Source organism: Podarcis cretensis, assembly GCF_951804945.1.
Source record: "Podarcis cretensis genome assembly, chromosome: 14".
Lineage (NCBI taxonomy): Eukaryota > Metazoa > Chordata > Lepidosauria > Squamata > Lacertidae > Podarcis > Podarcis cretensis.
The window spans coordinates 17513367-17531208 of NC_137183.1; the positions used below are offsets into that span (position 1 = coordinate 17513367).

General features: G+C 42.6%; 1 protein-coding gene and 1 long non-coding RNA gene across 3 annotated transcripts in view; both read left to right on the forward strand.

Annotated features, from left to right (window-relative positions):
* The window catches only part of EFL1 (elongation factor like GTPase 1), a 72069-nt gene extending 66624 nt beyond the window's left edge, over positions 1 to 5445 (forward strand). For both annotated transcript variants that reach the window (XM_079954199.1, XM_079954200.1), the window contains exons 19-20: positions 78 to 262; positions 5106 to 5445. In XM_079954199.1, coding sequence (XP_079810325.1) covers positions 78 to 262; positions 5106 to 5294 — 374 coding nt within the window. In that variant the 3' untranslated portion in view covers positions 5295 to 5445. The remainder of the gene's footprint in view (positions 1 to 77; positions 263 to 5105) is intronic.
* A 2167-nt stretch (positions 5446 to 7612) lies between these two features.
* LOC307203546 lies at positions 7613 to 8317 on the forward strand. Its single transcript, XR_013833278.1, has 2 exons — positions 7613 to 7690; positions 7956 to 8317. It is a non-coding gene; the product is annotated as an uncharacterized lncRNA (long non-coding RNA).
* The last annotated feature ends 9525 nt before the right edge of the window (positions 8318 to 17842 follow it).

The window sequence follows — 17842 nt, forward strand, 5'->3', positions numbered from 1 at the left end:
TCCTCCTAGTTCAGTAATTGTGCATCTGACTTGATGAAAAGGATGCAACAAGCTCAGTAGGTCTTTTCCCTTTGCAGGTCGCGTTTACGCTGTCCTCTCCAAAAGAGTCGGCCGGGTGTTGCAGGAAGAGATGAAAGAAGGGACAGATGTGTTTATTATCAAAGCGGTGTTGCCAGTAGCAGAGAGCTTTGGTTTCGCTGATGAAATCAGGAAGAGAACAAGCGGCCTAGCCAGTCCACAGCTGGTCTTCAGTCACTGGGAGGTAAAAATTCTATTCACTCCCATCTGCCTCGGTGTACAATTTCTTGTAGATGCAGGAAAAGAAATCAAGATAAAGGAGGGGAGAGGTGAAATGGTGGTCAAGACTTAAATTTGCTCCATTCTTTCCTAAGCCAAGCCATACAAGCAGCATTTTATCTGTTCAGTTGTGAACGGGATCCGTTCCAGAGCTCCGGTCGGATCCCGAGGAATTTGCAACCGCAGATGCCACTTCTGCGCATATGCGCAGCATGTAGAGCGCTTCTGCGCATGCGGTGAAACCCGGAAAAATACTTCCAGGTTTGCCACATACATATCCTGAAGGACGTAACCAGAGGTGAACGTAAGTAGAGGTACTATTGTATATTTGCTTTTTCCAATGCACGCTTCACAATATTCTGTTCTGTTTCAGTAGGTTTTGGGTTAGGGTTAGGATGGTCCATCCTCTGCTGGATTGAATTTAAAGTCCATTAAGTCCAGCATTATGTGTCCAGCAGCAGCCAGATGTTTGTGGGAATGTGGTGAGCAGGGCATGAAGGCAGCAGCTGTCTTCATCTCCTACTCCTGGTTGCTCCTCTCCTGCCACAAAAAAAGAGTAGAAATAAGACACTAAGGAATGATAATTTTAAAATAATTCTATTCATTCTCTATAAAGTGGCCCATGTTTGAAACATGTGTTTCTGCACACAAGAGAGACACATGTGATGGAATACAATAGAGATATATTTGGTGTAAAGCACTCCTTCCCAAACTTTTTCCCCCATGGACCACTTGACAAATTGCTGAGGGTCTTGGCGGACCACTTAACGATTGTTTTGCCTGTTGCAGCAGTTGTAATGCGCAGCGCTAAGTAGATGCTGTATGGTTATTAATTGTGTTTCTATTGCTCCTTTCATTTCTCGCATCGTAGTTTATTATGTCATAATTTGCATTTCATAGAATTCAAATTGTGCAACGGAATAAAATACAAGAAATAAAAGAAGCAATAAAATGATAGTTTAAAATCAACATGGATATTTAATGCAGACACAACCGCCAGAATGAAGCTTGCAGACCTGTGGTCCACAGTTTGGGAACTCCTAGCATAGAGGGAGACAGTAAATGGAGAAGCATCCATTTTTAGAAGGAGTATTCCACTGAATGCCCCAGTTTCTGGGGTGGGGAGCAACAGTGGGGGCAGGCATTTATACAGTGGTGCCTTGCAAGACGAAAAGAATCCATTCCGCGATTCTCTTTGTTTAGCAGTTTTTTCGTCTTGCGAAGCAAGCCCATTGACGGCTTAGCAGATTAGCGCTATTAGCGGATTAGCGGCTTTTAGCAGCTTTTAGCGGCTTATCAGCTTAGCGGATAAGCAGATAAGCGGCTTAGCGGCATAGAAAAAGGGGGGGAAGGGAAAAAAAGTCGGAAAAACTCTCAAGACATTTCGTCTTGCGAAGCAAGCCCATAGGGAAATTCGTTTTGCGAAGCGCCTCCGAAACGGAAAACCCTTTCGTCTAGCGGGTTTTCCGTCTTGAGAGGCATTCGTCTTGCGGGGCACCACTGTACCCTGTTTTATGGGCTTCCCATAAGCTTCAGGCTGAGAGAGAGGATGCTAGATTAGATGGACTTTTGGTTTCACCCAACAGAGCTGTTTTTCTTTTATTTAGCCTGCTAACAAGGTAACCAGCACACGGGGAAAACAGTAGGGGGGTGTTTTTGTGCTTGTAGAAAAGATCCTTTCTTTAAAGTGTTCTTTCTGAAAGGTGAAATCTTTTGAAATGCTGAAATAGATACCATGGATCAAATATTATTTGGATCTTCAGAGGCTCTTTGCTGGTTGATAGCGGCAATAAAATAAGTGACCTGTACACTTAGTTTTCTGCCTCCTGTCTTTTCTGCTTCAACTGTGTTTTTCTCCAACCATGTAATTTACAATCAAGAGCTTTTGAGGAGAAGATTCTTTAAGGGAATAGAAAGAAGAGTAGAATTGCATCCCTTTTCTAAGAGCATTTTTAGTTTTAAAGTCTGAAATCTGCTCCCTGTTTTCAGAGACCTGCGAAAGGAAAATACAGACTTGAGTTCAAAACGTGCTGTGTAATTCTTCTAAGCTCTGGATGTGTTAACAGATCTGCCGCCTACCAAACAAACAAAACTGCTGCTTTATCCCCTTCCAAGTTGCTTATGCAAGGAAGTAGCTTGTTTCTCTTTAATCCAGTTCTAAAATTCAGGCTCTTGTCGCTCTTGACATCATCAGGAGTCTTGAGTGCCACCACGTGACCCGCACCCGGCCACCCTCTTCCCTTTCCTCTTCCTTCATGGGATATTGATATCTCAGTGTTAGACTTCACTACTTCCCACGTACCAGAGGAACCAGTGACTGGGAGCATTTACTATAGACATGATTGGCTTTGTAGACCTTATCCTAAACTGGCTGGGAAGCTTCTGAGATGTTGGGGAGCAACATTTCCTGAGATGTATGGGAGTTGTAGTTGTGTATGTCTCCAAAATAATTCATTGAAGTAATGCCTTTAGCCCAGTTAAGGATGGCATCTACAGGTCCAGTTCAGCCAGCAAGGAGGATTGGCTGGCAGTGGCAGCAAATGTGTTAGGAACCAGACCCTAATTTGGAGGGACCTGGGCTTGCAATGTTGACTTAAGATCCTCTTAATATCCTGCAATAAATGAATGTATTTTAGCTGTTTTATATTCATGGTCTTCTCAGCCATCTCTTTTTGACAGCAGACATCTATCGAGGAGGTTTTTGTTTCCAAAGTAAACGAATGAGAGGTACAATGCAGTTTGTTGTGGACGTACAGTACTTTTGACTAATCAGGTTTCACTGCAATAAACATTGGAAGCTAGTAAAAGGAATTTTAAGTGAAAAATGACACACAGTGCAAGGCTGTGAGATGACCATTTTTTCCTCCTGTGGTTCCAACATCAACAGAAAAAAAGCTCTCTGAGCATAAAAAATTAAATCCACTTCAGCTCCATCTGCTTATTCTTGGAGCTTTCATTGCGTGGCTTCTACCAGTACAGTTAGACGTTCAGGAATCCAGTTCTGATTCTATGCTATACAGATTCCGCTAACTTCTGATACCTTCATAGTATTTCGTAAAGTTGGTGTGTTAATGATCCTGGCTGTACCCTTGCTGATTTTATTTGTTATCTTTAGATGACTGCCATACTGCAGCACATCCTTGCCTGCAGCCCTTGCAGTAGGCCAGAGTAATCATTTCACCATTAATGATCTCCAACTTAGCCTAACCCACTGCACAAGGCTATTGTAAGGCTTAAAAATGGGATAATTCTCACCTCCTTGTAAATGCGCGACTGATATGTGCATGATCGTGCGCACATGTTATGCAACAACAGCGGCAACAGCAATGCGGCTTCACTCCATGAAAAAAGCAGTCGATTCAAAGCACCGCGCCACTCACCCCACGCCGCTCCGGATCCCCGAAACCGGGTTTCCCCGCGAGTAGGGGAGGCACAAAAGGTGCCAGCTGAATCCCACGTCCACAGGCTTCTCCCACCTGTGGTTCTTAGTGGGTCTCCGCCTTCACCGTGGCGGTCAGACCCTAAAATCCACGGAGCAAGTTCCTCCCGATCAGAGGAATTCAGCCATTGCCGGAGGCGCTAACCCGGAAGTCCTAAAAAAATGGGATAATTCTCACCTCCTTGTAAATGCGCGACTGATATGTGCATGATCGTGCACACATGTTATGCAACAACAGCAGCAAGAATACTCATCGCGAAGTATTGGAAGACACAAGATTTACCCACCCGGGAAGAATGGCAGATGAAGCTGATGGACTATATGAAATTGGCGGAAATGACTGGCAGAATCCGAGACCAGGGAGAAGAGTTGGTGGAAGAAGATTGGGAAAAATTTAAAGATTATTTACAGAAATATTGTAAAATTAATGAGCTTTAGAAAAATGGTGGAATGAAGTTATATGGCTTTGGCAGAAATGTTATAAGGAACTAGGTACAGATAGATTGTTAATGTATTAAAGGGAAAAAAACAAGGTTAGAATATGTTAAGATGAATTACAGGACAGAAAACAAAGGAAGATGGAAAGGAATTGCTGAAACAGTTAATTGAAGTGGAATACAAAAAGGAAGGCGTGAGGAAGTCAATGAAACAAGTGAATGAAAGCTAAGATTGAAAATATTGGAAGTGTTTTTAATTGTTTTTGTTTTGTTTTGTTAATTCAATGTTTTACGTAGTGTTTTTGTTTTGGTTTTTGTATTGTATTATATTGATTTGTTTTAAAAAATTTTCTTTTTGTAATCTTTAAACTCTCAATAAATACTATTTTTTTAAAAAAAGATTGTGCGCACATGCACAGCGCTGAACCCAAAATTGACCGGGAAACTTCATAAAACTTATTTCTTTGTCTCGTCTTACCTCTCAGGGTTGTTGCGAGAATAAACCAGGATTCCCTATGAAACTGAAAATGCGAATGCAAATATATATTTATACAGCTACACTTCTTACAGGCTGCTTTGTTGATTCCTCTGGGAAATCAGCGCACGCCCACAGAAAAAAAGGGAGAAAATCAACAAAAGAAAAGAAGGAACTGAAAACTTTTTTTTTTAAAAAAAAAAAAGAGGGATGGAATAGAGGGAGAGAGATATCAGCCAAATAACTGTACTACAATAATTATCAGTGACATACTGAGCAGAAATTATTTTTCATTCATTTTTAGGTGACTACTGGTACCTTTTAAAGATTTGAGTGCATCTTTCCTAATTTCAAATATGTCTGCTTTTAGCCGACGGTCAAAAATCACTGTTCATTGCTGCCGCCCCTTCCATTAATTCAGCTCTTTGCACAACTCCTCTCTTTTTTTTCCCCCTAGGTAATTTCAGATGATCCATATTGGGTACCAACCACAGAGGAAGAGTATCTGCACTTTGGGGAGAAGGCAGACTCCGAGAACCAGGCCCGCAAGTATATGAATGCTGTAAGGAAGCGGAAGGGACTTTATGTAGACGAGAAAATCGTGGAGCATGCTGAGAAGCAAAGGACTCTCAGCAGAAACAAATAGCTGCCTTCAATTCTCTTTCTCTGTTAAGTGCAGGTGGATTATCTTCTGTACCGGAGATTCAAAAAAGTCACCTTGGATGTACAATTCTGTATGGGTTTTCTTACTGCGAGTTGTCTGTGGCTTGAGTTTTAATAAACCTAAGCCTTTCCAACTTCTTTTCTTGTGATTATACACTACAGCTTCCTTGTTATATTAGCGGCTTGCAAACGTCCTACCTCCCGGGAACCGTTTTCACATCTTCTCATCTGCCAAGGGACACCTGCACGGCTGATCCAGGATCCCCGCATACCTTGAGTCAAATAGGCATCAGCATTTGGTCTAATTTTAACCAGCTATAGATGGATCAATGTAGAACATTTTCATTTATTGGAATACTACTCCTGATTAATCGGCCAGCATTTTTTGAATGAATGAATGAATGAATGAATGAATGAATGAATGAATGAATGAATGAATAATTCACTGTTTATTAATTGAAATAGTTTTGCACCTCCTCCAGTGGCAACACCTCCCTCAAGGCTGTTTGCAAAATAAATTGGAATAGAGCAAAACACACCTGACAAATAAAACTGGCAATAAACAATAAAACAATTGTCCCCTAAAATGATAAAAAGCAGTAAGAAGACAATGTCTAAAACCATTAATCCCACAAACCATACCTCAGTGAAAACAGATATGGGTCTTGAGAGCTCTGTGGGTTTTCACCGTGAGTACTTAACCATCTGCAGATTTTAATAAGTGCCACCTCAAAAGGTTTTCTGTCCTGTGTGGGAGTGGAAAGGGGAAGGACTCTTCTAAGATGGTGTCTTCTGTGATACATGCCTGCATCACCAAGAACTGGGCATGGTTTTGCTTCTGAACTGTGGTTTCATCTCCTGTTCAAATTTATGTAGATTTAATCAGCTGAAGCTTGCTTCATAATATCAACTAATTTTGCACTTCTTTTTTGTGTCATCCTGGAAGTAAATCCCACTGATTTAAATAGGGTTTCCTTGCTAGTAAGTGTACCTTACTAAGTGCACTTTAAGATTTCTTTTAACTAGGCAACTGCCCTCTTATTTCAGGTGGGGTGCTATCTGCTTCAGTGTTACCCTCTCTGAAGTGAAATATGCATCCACTGTCTTCAGTTGGAAACTTTCATTACTAATCTTTTTTCAGTAATGAAAAAGCTTTTCAGTAGTTTTTCAGGCATGTCAGGATTCCAAAAAAACCCAAACCTTTCTTGAAAACAGTTGCTTTACATAAATGAGTCATTATTACTCTCTCAATTAACACCTTGTGCTGTCATTGAAAAATTTAGGTCCTTGCAGCAACTTCTTTTCTGCAGATTTGATACACTTGTGATTTAGATCCTGATAAAACTGTTGAGGCTAAATTGAGCAAAATTATTAGTGCTCAGATAAAAGGGCCAGGACAATTAATACTCTGCTTTAGGAAGCTTCCATAGGACATCTTACATTACATGAACTGCCCTGAAATCTACAGGTATAAATACAAATTAAATTGATGGACATTTTTCTCACACTCTTATAATATACTGGGAACTCAGGGTTCACCGCAGTGAAATTGATGGGCAGGAGTAGATTCAGGAGAGAGATGACTTAATTAATCTTCCCTCTCTCTAGTAAGCAACAGGAAATAAAAGGAACACTTAGGAAAACAAGGGTAAGGCTTGTTGAACACCCATGCTAGAGATCCTCTTTTAGTTCCAGATTATTTATAAATGTGTTGGGGAAAAGTGTTTTCTTCCCCCCACCCCACTGTCTGAATACATTTAAAAAGAAAGCATGAAGACTACTGTTAAATCATTCTCTTGTGTTGTTGTTGTTTTTTAAAAAGGACTGCATTCAGTGCAATTATTCTCTCCCTCCTGCCTCAGTTAATATTTATAATCCAAATCCTGGGTGTATGTGCTCTGGTAAGTAAAGGCATGTTCTTCCCGTGCTCAACAATTGTCCTGTTTGGAAACTCATCAGCATTCCGTGGATGAAAATAAAATAAAAGACATTGCTGCAGGTAAAGGACCCCTGGGTGGTTAAGTCCAGTCAAAGGCAACTACGGGGTTGTGGCGCTCATCTCACTTTCAGGCCGAGGGAGCTGGTGTTTGTCCACAGACAGCTTTCCGAGTCATGTGGCCAGCAGGACTAAACCGCTTCTGGCGCAATGGAACACCATGGCGGAAACCAGAGCGCGTGGAAATGCGCCGTTTACCTTCCGGCTGCAGTGGTACCTATTTATCTACTTGCACTGGCGTGCTTTCGAACTGCTAGGCTGGCAGGAGCTGAGGCAGAGCAACGGGACCTCACCCCGTCGCGGGGATTCGAACCGCTGACCTTCTGATCGGCAAGCCCAAGAGGTTCGGTGGTTTAGACCACAGCTCCAGCCGCGTCCTGCAGGTATGCAAGGGAATGCAGCTTGGCAGTGTCATGAGAGTGCGCATGCTTTGGTTCCAATCTTGATTGGGGGCAGGGATTGTGCAGTGCCTGGTGTTTTACATCAGTGTGTGTGTGTAAAAAGAAAATACACACAATGCCACACATGCCTAATACCACTTGAGAACAGCGGCTTGTACTGAGATCCAGTAGGACAGATGACTCTTCCTTTTTGTACTCTGTACACTTTTTGGTTGTAAGAGTAAATAAGACTTCCGTTTTAATTCAGGGCAGGTGGAGAAACTGATTCAGCTACCAGAAGCTTGGGAAATAGTTCGAGATCTCCAAAGGTTCTGAGAAACACCTGCGGACTGGAATTCCCCTGTGATTATTACCTCCTCCTGCCAATTATTCTCCTTTGCATTTTATTAAATGGCCTCACTTGCCCGTTTTCTTTCTCAATAGCATGCTTTTTCTTGCCTGGTTGGAATAGTCCAAAAAATGTATTTAAAAGACTGAAAGAGAGAGAGGGGATACCCCAGCCTCCCATGTCTCTGCCAAGAAATGATGTCATCTGTCTCACCATTACTTGCTAAATTGCTCCGTCTGCAGCCTCTCCTGTTTATGGAAATAAAATGGATTTTTAATGAAGGGAAGGACTGAGTCCAATATTTTAATTGGCTAGCAAACCCTGTGGGGATAGCGTTTTGAATGCCTGATAACAGCAGTATTGCATGTGCAGGTTTTTCACGTGAAAATGGTGTTATTGCGGGAAATAACCTTCACATGTGAATTTGCTCTAATCAGTCCCTTGCTAATTGTTCACTGGCATTTCCCAGTGCGGGAGAGCTTTGGCACGATTCTGGCTTAAGAAAAGATTCTTCTCCAAAGTGAAATGAGCCCAAATGTGTGCCTCTGCTCAAAATAACATTTCCAGAAATAATCTTTGCAGAATCTTGATTACATGATGCAATCCATTCTCCCAGGACATCAGACCTTAAGAGCAATCTTTTTGCCTGATGTCTGCATTGTCGTCCTTACATGATTTTTATTTTATTTTATTTTAAATTGTATGTCGCTTTGAGTTTACTGTCTGTAAAGAAGAAGACTACTCATAAGTCCAATAAAGAAATAAATATTTTAAGGCAAGGAACTTGGTGGTAGAGCCCATCATTTGCATGAAAAAAAAGTCCAGCATCTCCAGTTAGGACTGGGAAACAGTGAGACCCTGGAAAGCTGTCCTCTAGCAGTTGGACTCCAATTCCCATCATCCCTGTTGTCAATGCTGATGGGAATTGTAGGGCAACAACCTCTGGAGGGCAACACATTGGCTATCCCTGGCGTAGGCAAATAAATACTAAGCTAGGCGGACTAGTGGTTTTGAGTTTGGCTTTTTTTTGCAAGTTAACAGTGAAAAAAAGGAAATACATAATATATATTGATACAAACAGCATCAAGTACATTAAGGATATAATCACCATCAATATATCTATTCATCCTTTAGCTGTTCAAACATGTATTCCCACAAAATGGACATTTATAGGAAATATGTTGAAATTCAGCCTGGACAGTGAGGTGCTCAGACGAACAGTGGGTGTTCATCCTTCCAATTCTTTTGGAGACCATAAGGGCTCACAAAATCCACTTTCGCTGCCTGCAGTTCATCCTTATACTACAGGAATATGATTTACAAGTACATGAATATCTGCAAATATCAAGGATTTCACCAATACAAAACTGATAAACAACCGTTTTAGACCAGAAGAATTTATCTGATTTTGAATCTGGGTAAATTAGCTGCTTATGTTTCTAAGGGGAAGCATTTGGTGTTTCGATAACCAGGGCTCAGGGTCAGTTGTGCAGCATAAGGGATGGAGCACAACAGAGTTGCTATTTTCAACATTTTATAAGAATCATATCTGATTTTTCAAGACAGGAAATTACAGAAGAGATTCCACTTCCCTCCAAAAAAATCCGCTATTTCTAACATTAACCAACAAGATTCTTTATGTGACTGCTAAACTAGTATCAAGCTGGTTTAGATTTGTTAGCCTGAAGTGTATAGAAACTGTTGAAGGGAAATGCTCTCAATTTTCCAGTTACTAATCCAAGTCAAGTTTAATTTATTGCAGCCTATTTTTGCATCAAAAGATTAAGCTCCGAATGAAATACCGTCCTGTTCGTTCTGAACTTTCAAACTTAGCCGTGTTGCTTGCTTACAGAAGAGCAAAGAACCACAAGCAGGAATGCCATTGCTAAAAGAAAATTTTAAAAAGTAAATTAAATCAAGCTGAAATGACTTCACTTTTCTGCACGAAGGATGTTTGTGAAAAGCAAGAGAATCTTTTTCTTCCAGCTGTAGGATAATGCTTAAATCTCCCTCTCAATGCTCCAAGCAATTCTTGTGCTTAGGAAGCTGGACTGACCTCAGCAGGAAAAAGGACGGCAGTTGTAAGTCTTTAGGAAACACGCAACCATGCAGGTCTTCTGATTTCGCTTTCGAGGCTCCAAGAGTGTTGAGCTTCTTTGTGGAAGCAAAGTGCCAGAGTGGAGAATCTAATCGTAGAAATATGCTTTATGAAACTCCAGAGATAGGTGTCTTTGTATATTTTATCTCATTCTCTCATGTATAGAGAGATACAGTCATAGGAACAAGGAAGTGCACCCTCTTTGAATTATGTGGTTTTACATATGAAGACATAATAACAATCATATGTTCCTTAGCAGGTCTTAAAATTACCGTATTTTTCCGTGTATAACACGCCCCCATGTATAAGACGCTCCCTCTTTTTTGGAGATAAAAATTGAGAAAATGAGGGGAGATTGCCCCGTGTATAAGACTAGCCCAAATTTTTAGCATAACCTTTTAATTAAAAAACAACTAGTCTTATACATGGAAAAATATGGTAAGTACCGTATTGGCCCGAATATAGGCTGCACCCGAATATAAGCCGCACCTTTAAAATTCAAGGGGAGGGGAGAAAAAAAGACAATACCCGAATATAAGCCACTCCCTTAAATTCTGCAGGTACTCACACCTGTTCCGTTTTACTGTATGTCTGTTTCAGCAGCGATATCGTAAAAGCCAATTTTTGTAAGGTTGCGAATTTAAGCTGCACTTTAACTTTTCACGGTCAGAATTGGGGGGGGGGGGAGGAGTGCGGCTTATATTCGGACCAATACAGTAAACACAACCTCAGATGAACAACACATGACATACTACATCGTGCCATGATTTACTTAACAGAAATAAAGCCAAAATAGGGAAATTATGGGTGGAAAAACAAAGTACACCCTCGCTGCTTCCATAGGAATAAAGAGGCTAAGTAGTAGACAGGGGTTGCTAATCAAATGCCCTTGCTTAATTGCTTAAGTGTGCACACTACTGTAATCTAAAAATGCGTTCCCCCCAAACTTTTTTGAAGTCTATTTTAAAAAAATTAAAATGTTTTAGAATTCTCCCCCCCCCAAAAAAAAATAATAATTCTGGGACATGGTTCTGTGAATGTCACCTCTCTCACTTCCAAAATAATATTTAATCATTCTTTGCTGGGGTGGGAACTCTCATCACATGCAGTCGTGTTTATGCTGCAGAACAATTTTAGAATATTTTTCAGAATACAGGTGGGAATGTTAGAACCTCATTTAGAATGCCCTGTTCCAAAAGGAATGTGCAGTTTGGGCTGCAGTCCTACACCCTGAAGTTGGGAACCTTTGACTCTCCAGATGTTGCTGAACTACAAATCCCATCAACCCCAGCAAGCATGGCCAATGGCTTAGGATTATGGGAGTTGTAGTTTAGGAGCATTTGCAGGGTCAAAGGTTCCTCATACCTGCTATACTCACCAAGGGGGTAAGTTTCATTGGTTGGACTTCTGAGTATGGGATCCCACTGCAAGCTGCACATGCAAAGGGAGAGAAGTGAATAATTCTTACCACCTAGATCTGTCAGCTCTGCTTATGGAACTCCCTTTCTTTTATCATTTAGTTATACAAAATACTTGCATGCCACAATTTAATATACAGTGGTACCTCGGGTTTCATACGCTTCAGGTAACAGACGCTTCAGGTTACAGACTCCGCTAACCCAGAAATATTACCTTGGGTTAAGAACTGTGCTTCAGGATGAGAACAGAAATTGTGCTCCAGCGGCATGGCAGCAGCAGGAGGCCCCATTAGCTAAAGTGGTGCTTCAGGTTAAGAACAGACTTCCGGAACGAATTAAGTACTTAACCCGAGGTACCACTGTATATATATGCAACAAATATGTGCACAATGAAAAACCATATAAAAGCCAAAATCACAGATCAGTGAAAGAACTGTAACAGAAGTGTTTCATCTATTTCATTGTCTGCTTAAGCCAGGCATGTCCAAAATCCGTTTTGGGGGCCTAATCCAGTCCCCCGGTTGATTTAATCCAGCCTCCGTGGCAGTTTATTTCCAGGGGTAAAACCCTCAAAAAAAGTGCAACAACTTCAATCCCAAAAGAAAGGTCAACAACTTGGGTCTTTGAAAAAAGTTTGGGCACCAGCCTTTGAGTGAAGATGTACCTGTTCAGCTCAAAAGAGCTTTTTAAAAAACACAGGGACAGCCTTTCTTTTACTGAAAAGCCTGTTTTGGAGTCTCGGCTAACCCCAAAAAACAACAAAATGCCTAACCCCAAAACAGGATGACACTGCTTTGCATGTCTGTGCAGATGCGATTTTGGACAGACTCCAATTTTAATACATCTCATCATAACGGGGAAGACTGTAGCTGGGTCTTCTCACCTGCTCGGTTTGCTGCCCAGATGCTGCTACCTGTAGATGGGCAACTTCAAGCAACCTCCTGCTCCCCCTTCTTACGGTTCTTTATTTTAAAACTAAGCTTAAACCAGACAGTGCTTCAAACAGAGGCTTGTCCTCCATAAAAGGCACATGGGCTACTTTACTTACAGAAAGTACAGGATATTTTTTTAAAAAAACACACAAACCGCTTAGTCAGCAGTTCATTCTTTATTTGCTTTTAAATTCCTTTTTGTGGCTTGGTTGGGTGTGTGTTTTTTTGTCGCAATCCACTCTGGATCCCAAAACATCCTCCTCTATGAAGTTTTTGTCATTTATTTCCTCTCCTTTTTGGTTTTTACCCCTCTTTTTAGCCAAGTTGTTGTTGTTGGCTCAGTATTTGCTGATGATCTCAGAGACAGACAGAGAGAGAGGCAGGCAGGCAGAGAGAAAGTCCCTTGGAATCCCCATTAAAATGAAGATGACCAAATGCATCCCTAGCTCTTTCACACATATTGTGTTTAAATTAAGGGCAGCCTTTTGAAGCTTTCCTTTAGGGTTCCTTAGCTCTGGATTTCGGATTTTAGTCCTTCCTCTTCCCTCGCCCTGCCCTGCCCTTCCCCTGGACCAGAAATATATATGGCATGATCTCATCCTATTGTCACAGTAATGCGTCTTTGGGGATTTTAACCTTGTTCACATTAAGATGACATCATCTTTCCTCCAATCTGCAAATTGCAGGCGGCGAGTCTCTTAGCTTTGTCCATAAAACCTGCAGCTCCAGCTGCCTCCGCCAAACCAGCTGATACCAATTAACCTTGTTTTGTTTTGATTTAAGTTCAGTTTTTTGAATGCAAAGAGATGCATTGGGGCGACCGTGCAAGGCCTGATATTTTCAAACATCACTCCGAAAGATCTGAGAGTACTTTATAGTACTCCCTATTTCTTTCTAATGAAATTTTTGCTTTTGAAAATCAAGGCCTGGAAGCAGACAAATAGTGGGTTCCTTTTCTCAGTGAGTCTGTCTGTGTTCCAAAAATTCTTATGTATCATACCACACAGCCAGGAGACTGAGAATGGGTTTCCAGAGTTAACTGTGGAGGCCACAACTCTCTGGAGAGCCTCCAAGTGTCCCAATTTTCCAGGGACAGTTTTGGATTTACAGAAGCCGTCCTGATTTCTGATCTGATCCTGGAATGTCCTGCTTTTCCTTAGGACATCCCTATTTTCATCTGAGAAATGTTGGAGGGTTTGGAGTTATGCAACCCCCGAGTCAAGGAGATAATATATATGGATGGCGGCTAACAGATTGAGGTTAAATCCTGACAAGACAGAAGTACTGTTTTGGGGGGACAGGAGGCGGGCAGGTGTGGAGGATTCCCTGGTCCTGAATGGGGTAACTGTGCCCCTGAAGGAGCAGGAGCACAGCCTGGGAGTCATTTTGGACTCACAGCTGTCCATGGAGGTGCAGGTCAATTCTATGTCCAGGGCAGCTGTTGACCAGCTCCACCTGGTACGCAGGCAGAGACCCTACCTGCCCGCGGACTGTCTTGCCAGAGTGGTGCATGCTCTGGTTATCTCCCGCTTGGACTACTGCAATGCGCCCTATGTGGGGCTACCTTTGAAGGTGACTCGGAAACTACAACTAATCCAGAATGTGGCAGCTAGACTGGTGACTGGGAGCAGCCGCCAAGACTATATAACACCGATCTTGAAAGACCTACACTGGCTCCCAGTACGTTTCTGAGCATAATTCAAAGTGCTGGTACTGACCTTAAAACCCTAAACGGCCTCAGTCCAGTATACCTGAAGGAGCGTCTCCACCTCCATTGTTCTGCCCGGACACTGAGGTCCAGCGCCGAGGGCCTTCTGGTGGTTCCCTCGCTGTGAGAAGCTAAGTTACAGGGAACCAGGCAGAGGGCCTTCTCGGTAGTGGCACCTGCCCTGTGGAACGCCCTCCCACCAGATGTCAAAGAGAAAAACTTTTAGAAGACATCTGAAGGCAGCCCTGTTTAGGGAAGCTTTTAATGTTTAATAGGTTATTGTATTTTAGTGTTCTGTTGGAAGCCGCCCAGAGTGGCTGGGGAAACCCAGCCAGATGGGCGGGGTAAATTATTATTATTAGTAACTATGCAACCTTTAGAAGACATCTGAAGGCAGCCTTGTATAGGGAAAGGTTTTTTTAATGCTTAATGATTTTTATATGTTAAAAGCCAGTCAGAGTGGCTAGGGAAACCCAGCCAGATGGGCAGGGTATTTGTTATGGAATAGACCATCCCTATTTTTATTGGATAAATGTTGGAGGGTATGGCCTTGAGTGCACAAGATCCCAGTTCCAATCCCCAGCATTCCCAGGTAGGACTGGGAGAGATCTGCTTGAAACCCTGGCAAGTGGCTGCCTGTTAGTGTAGTCGATACTGAGCTAGATGGGCCCAATGGCCTGGCTGTGTACAAGGCACCATCAAGGCATAGCTGTTAACCGTCCCTTATTTGGTGGGAAAGTCCCTTATCCCAGCGCTGTGTCCCACTTGATGATGTCCCTTAAATTTCCCGGGTTTCAAAAGAAGCAGCTCCTCTCCCTCCCTCCCTCCCTGCTGGCCAGGGAGGAGGGAGGCTCCGACTGTTTTGCTTGGCTGCGTTGCTCACCCAATAAGGAGTCTAAGAACGACTGGGGGGTGGAGCTTGCATGCCTTGTGCCGATCAAATCGGCCGCGTTGCCTGGGGACTCGCCTTTGCTCAGTGCTTCCCAGCGGAGAGGTGATGGTGGTTTTCCTTGCTGCATCCCCTTTGCCGGGTTGCTGCGCTGTGGGAACCACTGCTTGAGGCTTTGTTTGTCTGCTGGCTGGACTTTCTGCCTTTGGCTTGGAGGGACTCAGAAGTGGAACATACCTGTGCTCGGGAAATCCCTTATTTTGGCTGCTGATGCTATGCATCAAGGCATCATACACTAGTGGCCAAAATTGTGGAAACCTTTTGGGGAAAGTGTATTTCCTACGGTTGATGCCTCATAACACCACTTTTTTCTTTTTTTCTTTTTAGTAATACCATAAAATTATATATCAATGGAAAGATAATTTAATAAGGAATGCAACGCAACAAAGTTTGTTCAGTTATCTATATTCTATCAAAAGTTATAGCCAAATAACCAGAAAAAGGAAGCACAACTTGCTTAGGTTGATATGCAGTAGCTCTCCTTCATTTGAATGTAGCCAATGAGCAGGAGTGTTTAGAGAGCCAATCAGGTGTTATGAACCATGAAACCTCTTTTTCCAAAAGATTTCCACAGTTTTGGCCACTAGTGTAGGTTCCAAACTAGAGGCACCTTCAGTTAAAAGAAGTGGGTAGCGGGTGATTCTGAATATTTCTCTACTGCCCTCCTATAGAAATTCCCAGGGCGGTTTGCAGATAAGGGAAATGCCAAAAAAAACCCTTTCAAATTACAGGTAAAGCAAACAGGGATGATCATAAGATTTCAGCCAGGTTTAAACACAAAGCAGCAGGGCTGCAACTTCTCAGTTCTAAAAGGCCTAGCAGAGGGACAAGGTGTTTGCATTCCACTGAAAGTACAAAAAAGGAACACCTCTCTGGAAAGGAGAGTCTAGGAAGGGGAAACCACCACTGATAAGATCCTCTCTTTGAAAGCCTCCTGTCTCGCCTCAGACATTAGGGACACCCTCAGAAAGCCCTTGACAGACATTTGGGGTGTGGGTGCTTTTAAGTATAACCGACTCTTTTATTTTAAGGAAATATACTATTTACTGTCAGTCTGATATGCATAAGAAACAACTAACCAGGTGCACAAGCAAATGTAGATAATTGGACAGGGTATAAAGGAGCATGACTCCCCAATAATTCATACGGCTCAGCATTATCTTGCACCATGTAACCCCAGTAAGAAATGAAAGCAGAGCATTTCACCAAAGAAAGACTGTCTACCTTACTGTGCAAACAATATCCCATATCTTAATAATCCATTCTTCCAAAATGGCTCTTGACCTCCAAGGAGGTGTGTGTGTGTGGACATAGACAGTCCTTCACATCCCCTGGTCCCTGAGCTTTAAAAATCCTCTAAAGAACACTTTCAGAAATTAATCATTTAGTGTGGCAGCACTTACACTTTGGAACTCCCTGCCAATTGACAGGCACCTTCACTGTAACATTTTTGCCACCTGCTAAATACATTTATGTCAAGGCGATCCTGTCCAGATATATAGACATCACATGTGTTTTATTTCTTTCAGCCTCTTGATTTTAATTAATCTTTTGAATATTTTTGATTCCAGGGTTTAACTCTTTTTATGTTTTATTTTATATTGTTGTAAACCACTGGGGTTGCCAGATCAGGTGCATCCCAGACCAGGAGATTTCGGGGGCCAAACCTGAGACCTAGGGGCAGCCTCTGGTGATTTTTCCTCTGTACTCCCTTCCATCAATGAGCCCTGGAGACAGAGGTTAATTGGGAGAGGAGAGGAGGGAGTAGAAGAGGGCAGGCTGCGATAATCTGAAGCTTGTTCCTGCTAGGCTGAAGCTTGCAAGCTGCACACATGGACTTCTTTTCTTAAAAAATAAATAAATTAAGGCACTCAACACCCGGCGATTCAAGCCCTGCTTCTGCTACTTGGAGGGCAGCAGGTAAACATGGGACATCAGGCCAGTCCTGGAGCTCTGACAACCCCACCTGAGGTTCCCCCCACTTACTGAAGGAAACAATGGGGCATGGTTTTATAAAGTGCACATGACCTTCCCCGTCTTGAAGTATAGCCAGTCAGTTTGCACGTGACTAGGGATGTGGGTGGTGCAGTGGTCTAAACCACTGAGCCTCTTGGGCTTGCCAATTGAAAGGTCGGCGGTTCGAATCCCCGCGACGGGCCCATCACCTCCTGGCAAATAGAAGGGGAAGAAATGGAGGCAGTGAGAGATTTTACTTTCTTGGGCTCCATAATCACTGCAGACGGTGACAGCAGTCACGAAATTAAAAGACGCCTGCTCCTTGGGAGAAAGGCGATGGCAAACCTAGACAGCATCTTAAAAAGCAGAGACATCACCTTGCAAAAAAGGTGTGTATAGTTAAAGCCATGGTTTTCCCAGTAGTGATGTATGGAAGTGAGAGCTGGACCATCAAGAAGGCTGATCGCCGAAGAATTGATGCTTTTGAATTATGGTGCTGGAGGAGACTCTTGAGAGTCCCATGGACTGCAAAAAGATCAAACGCATCCATTCTTAAGGAAATCAGCCCTGAGTGGTCACTGGAAGGACAGATCGTGAAGCTGAGGCTCCAGTACTTTGGCCTCATGAGAAGAGAAGACTCCCTGGAAAAGACCCTGATGTTGGGAAAGATGGAGGGCATAAGGAGAAGGGGACGGCAGAGGACGAGATGGTTGGACAGTCTTCTCGAAGCCACAAACATGAGTCT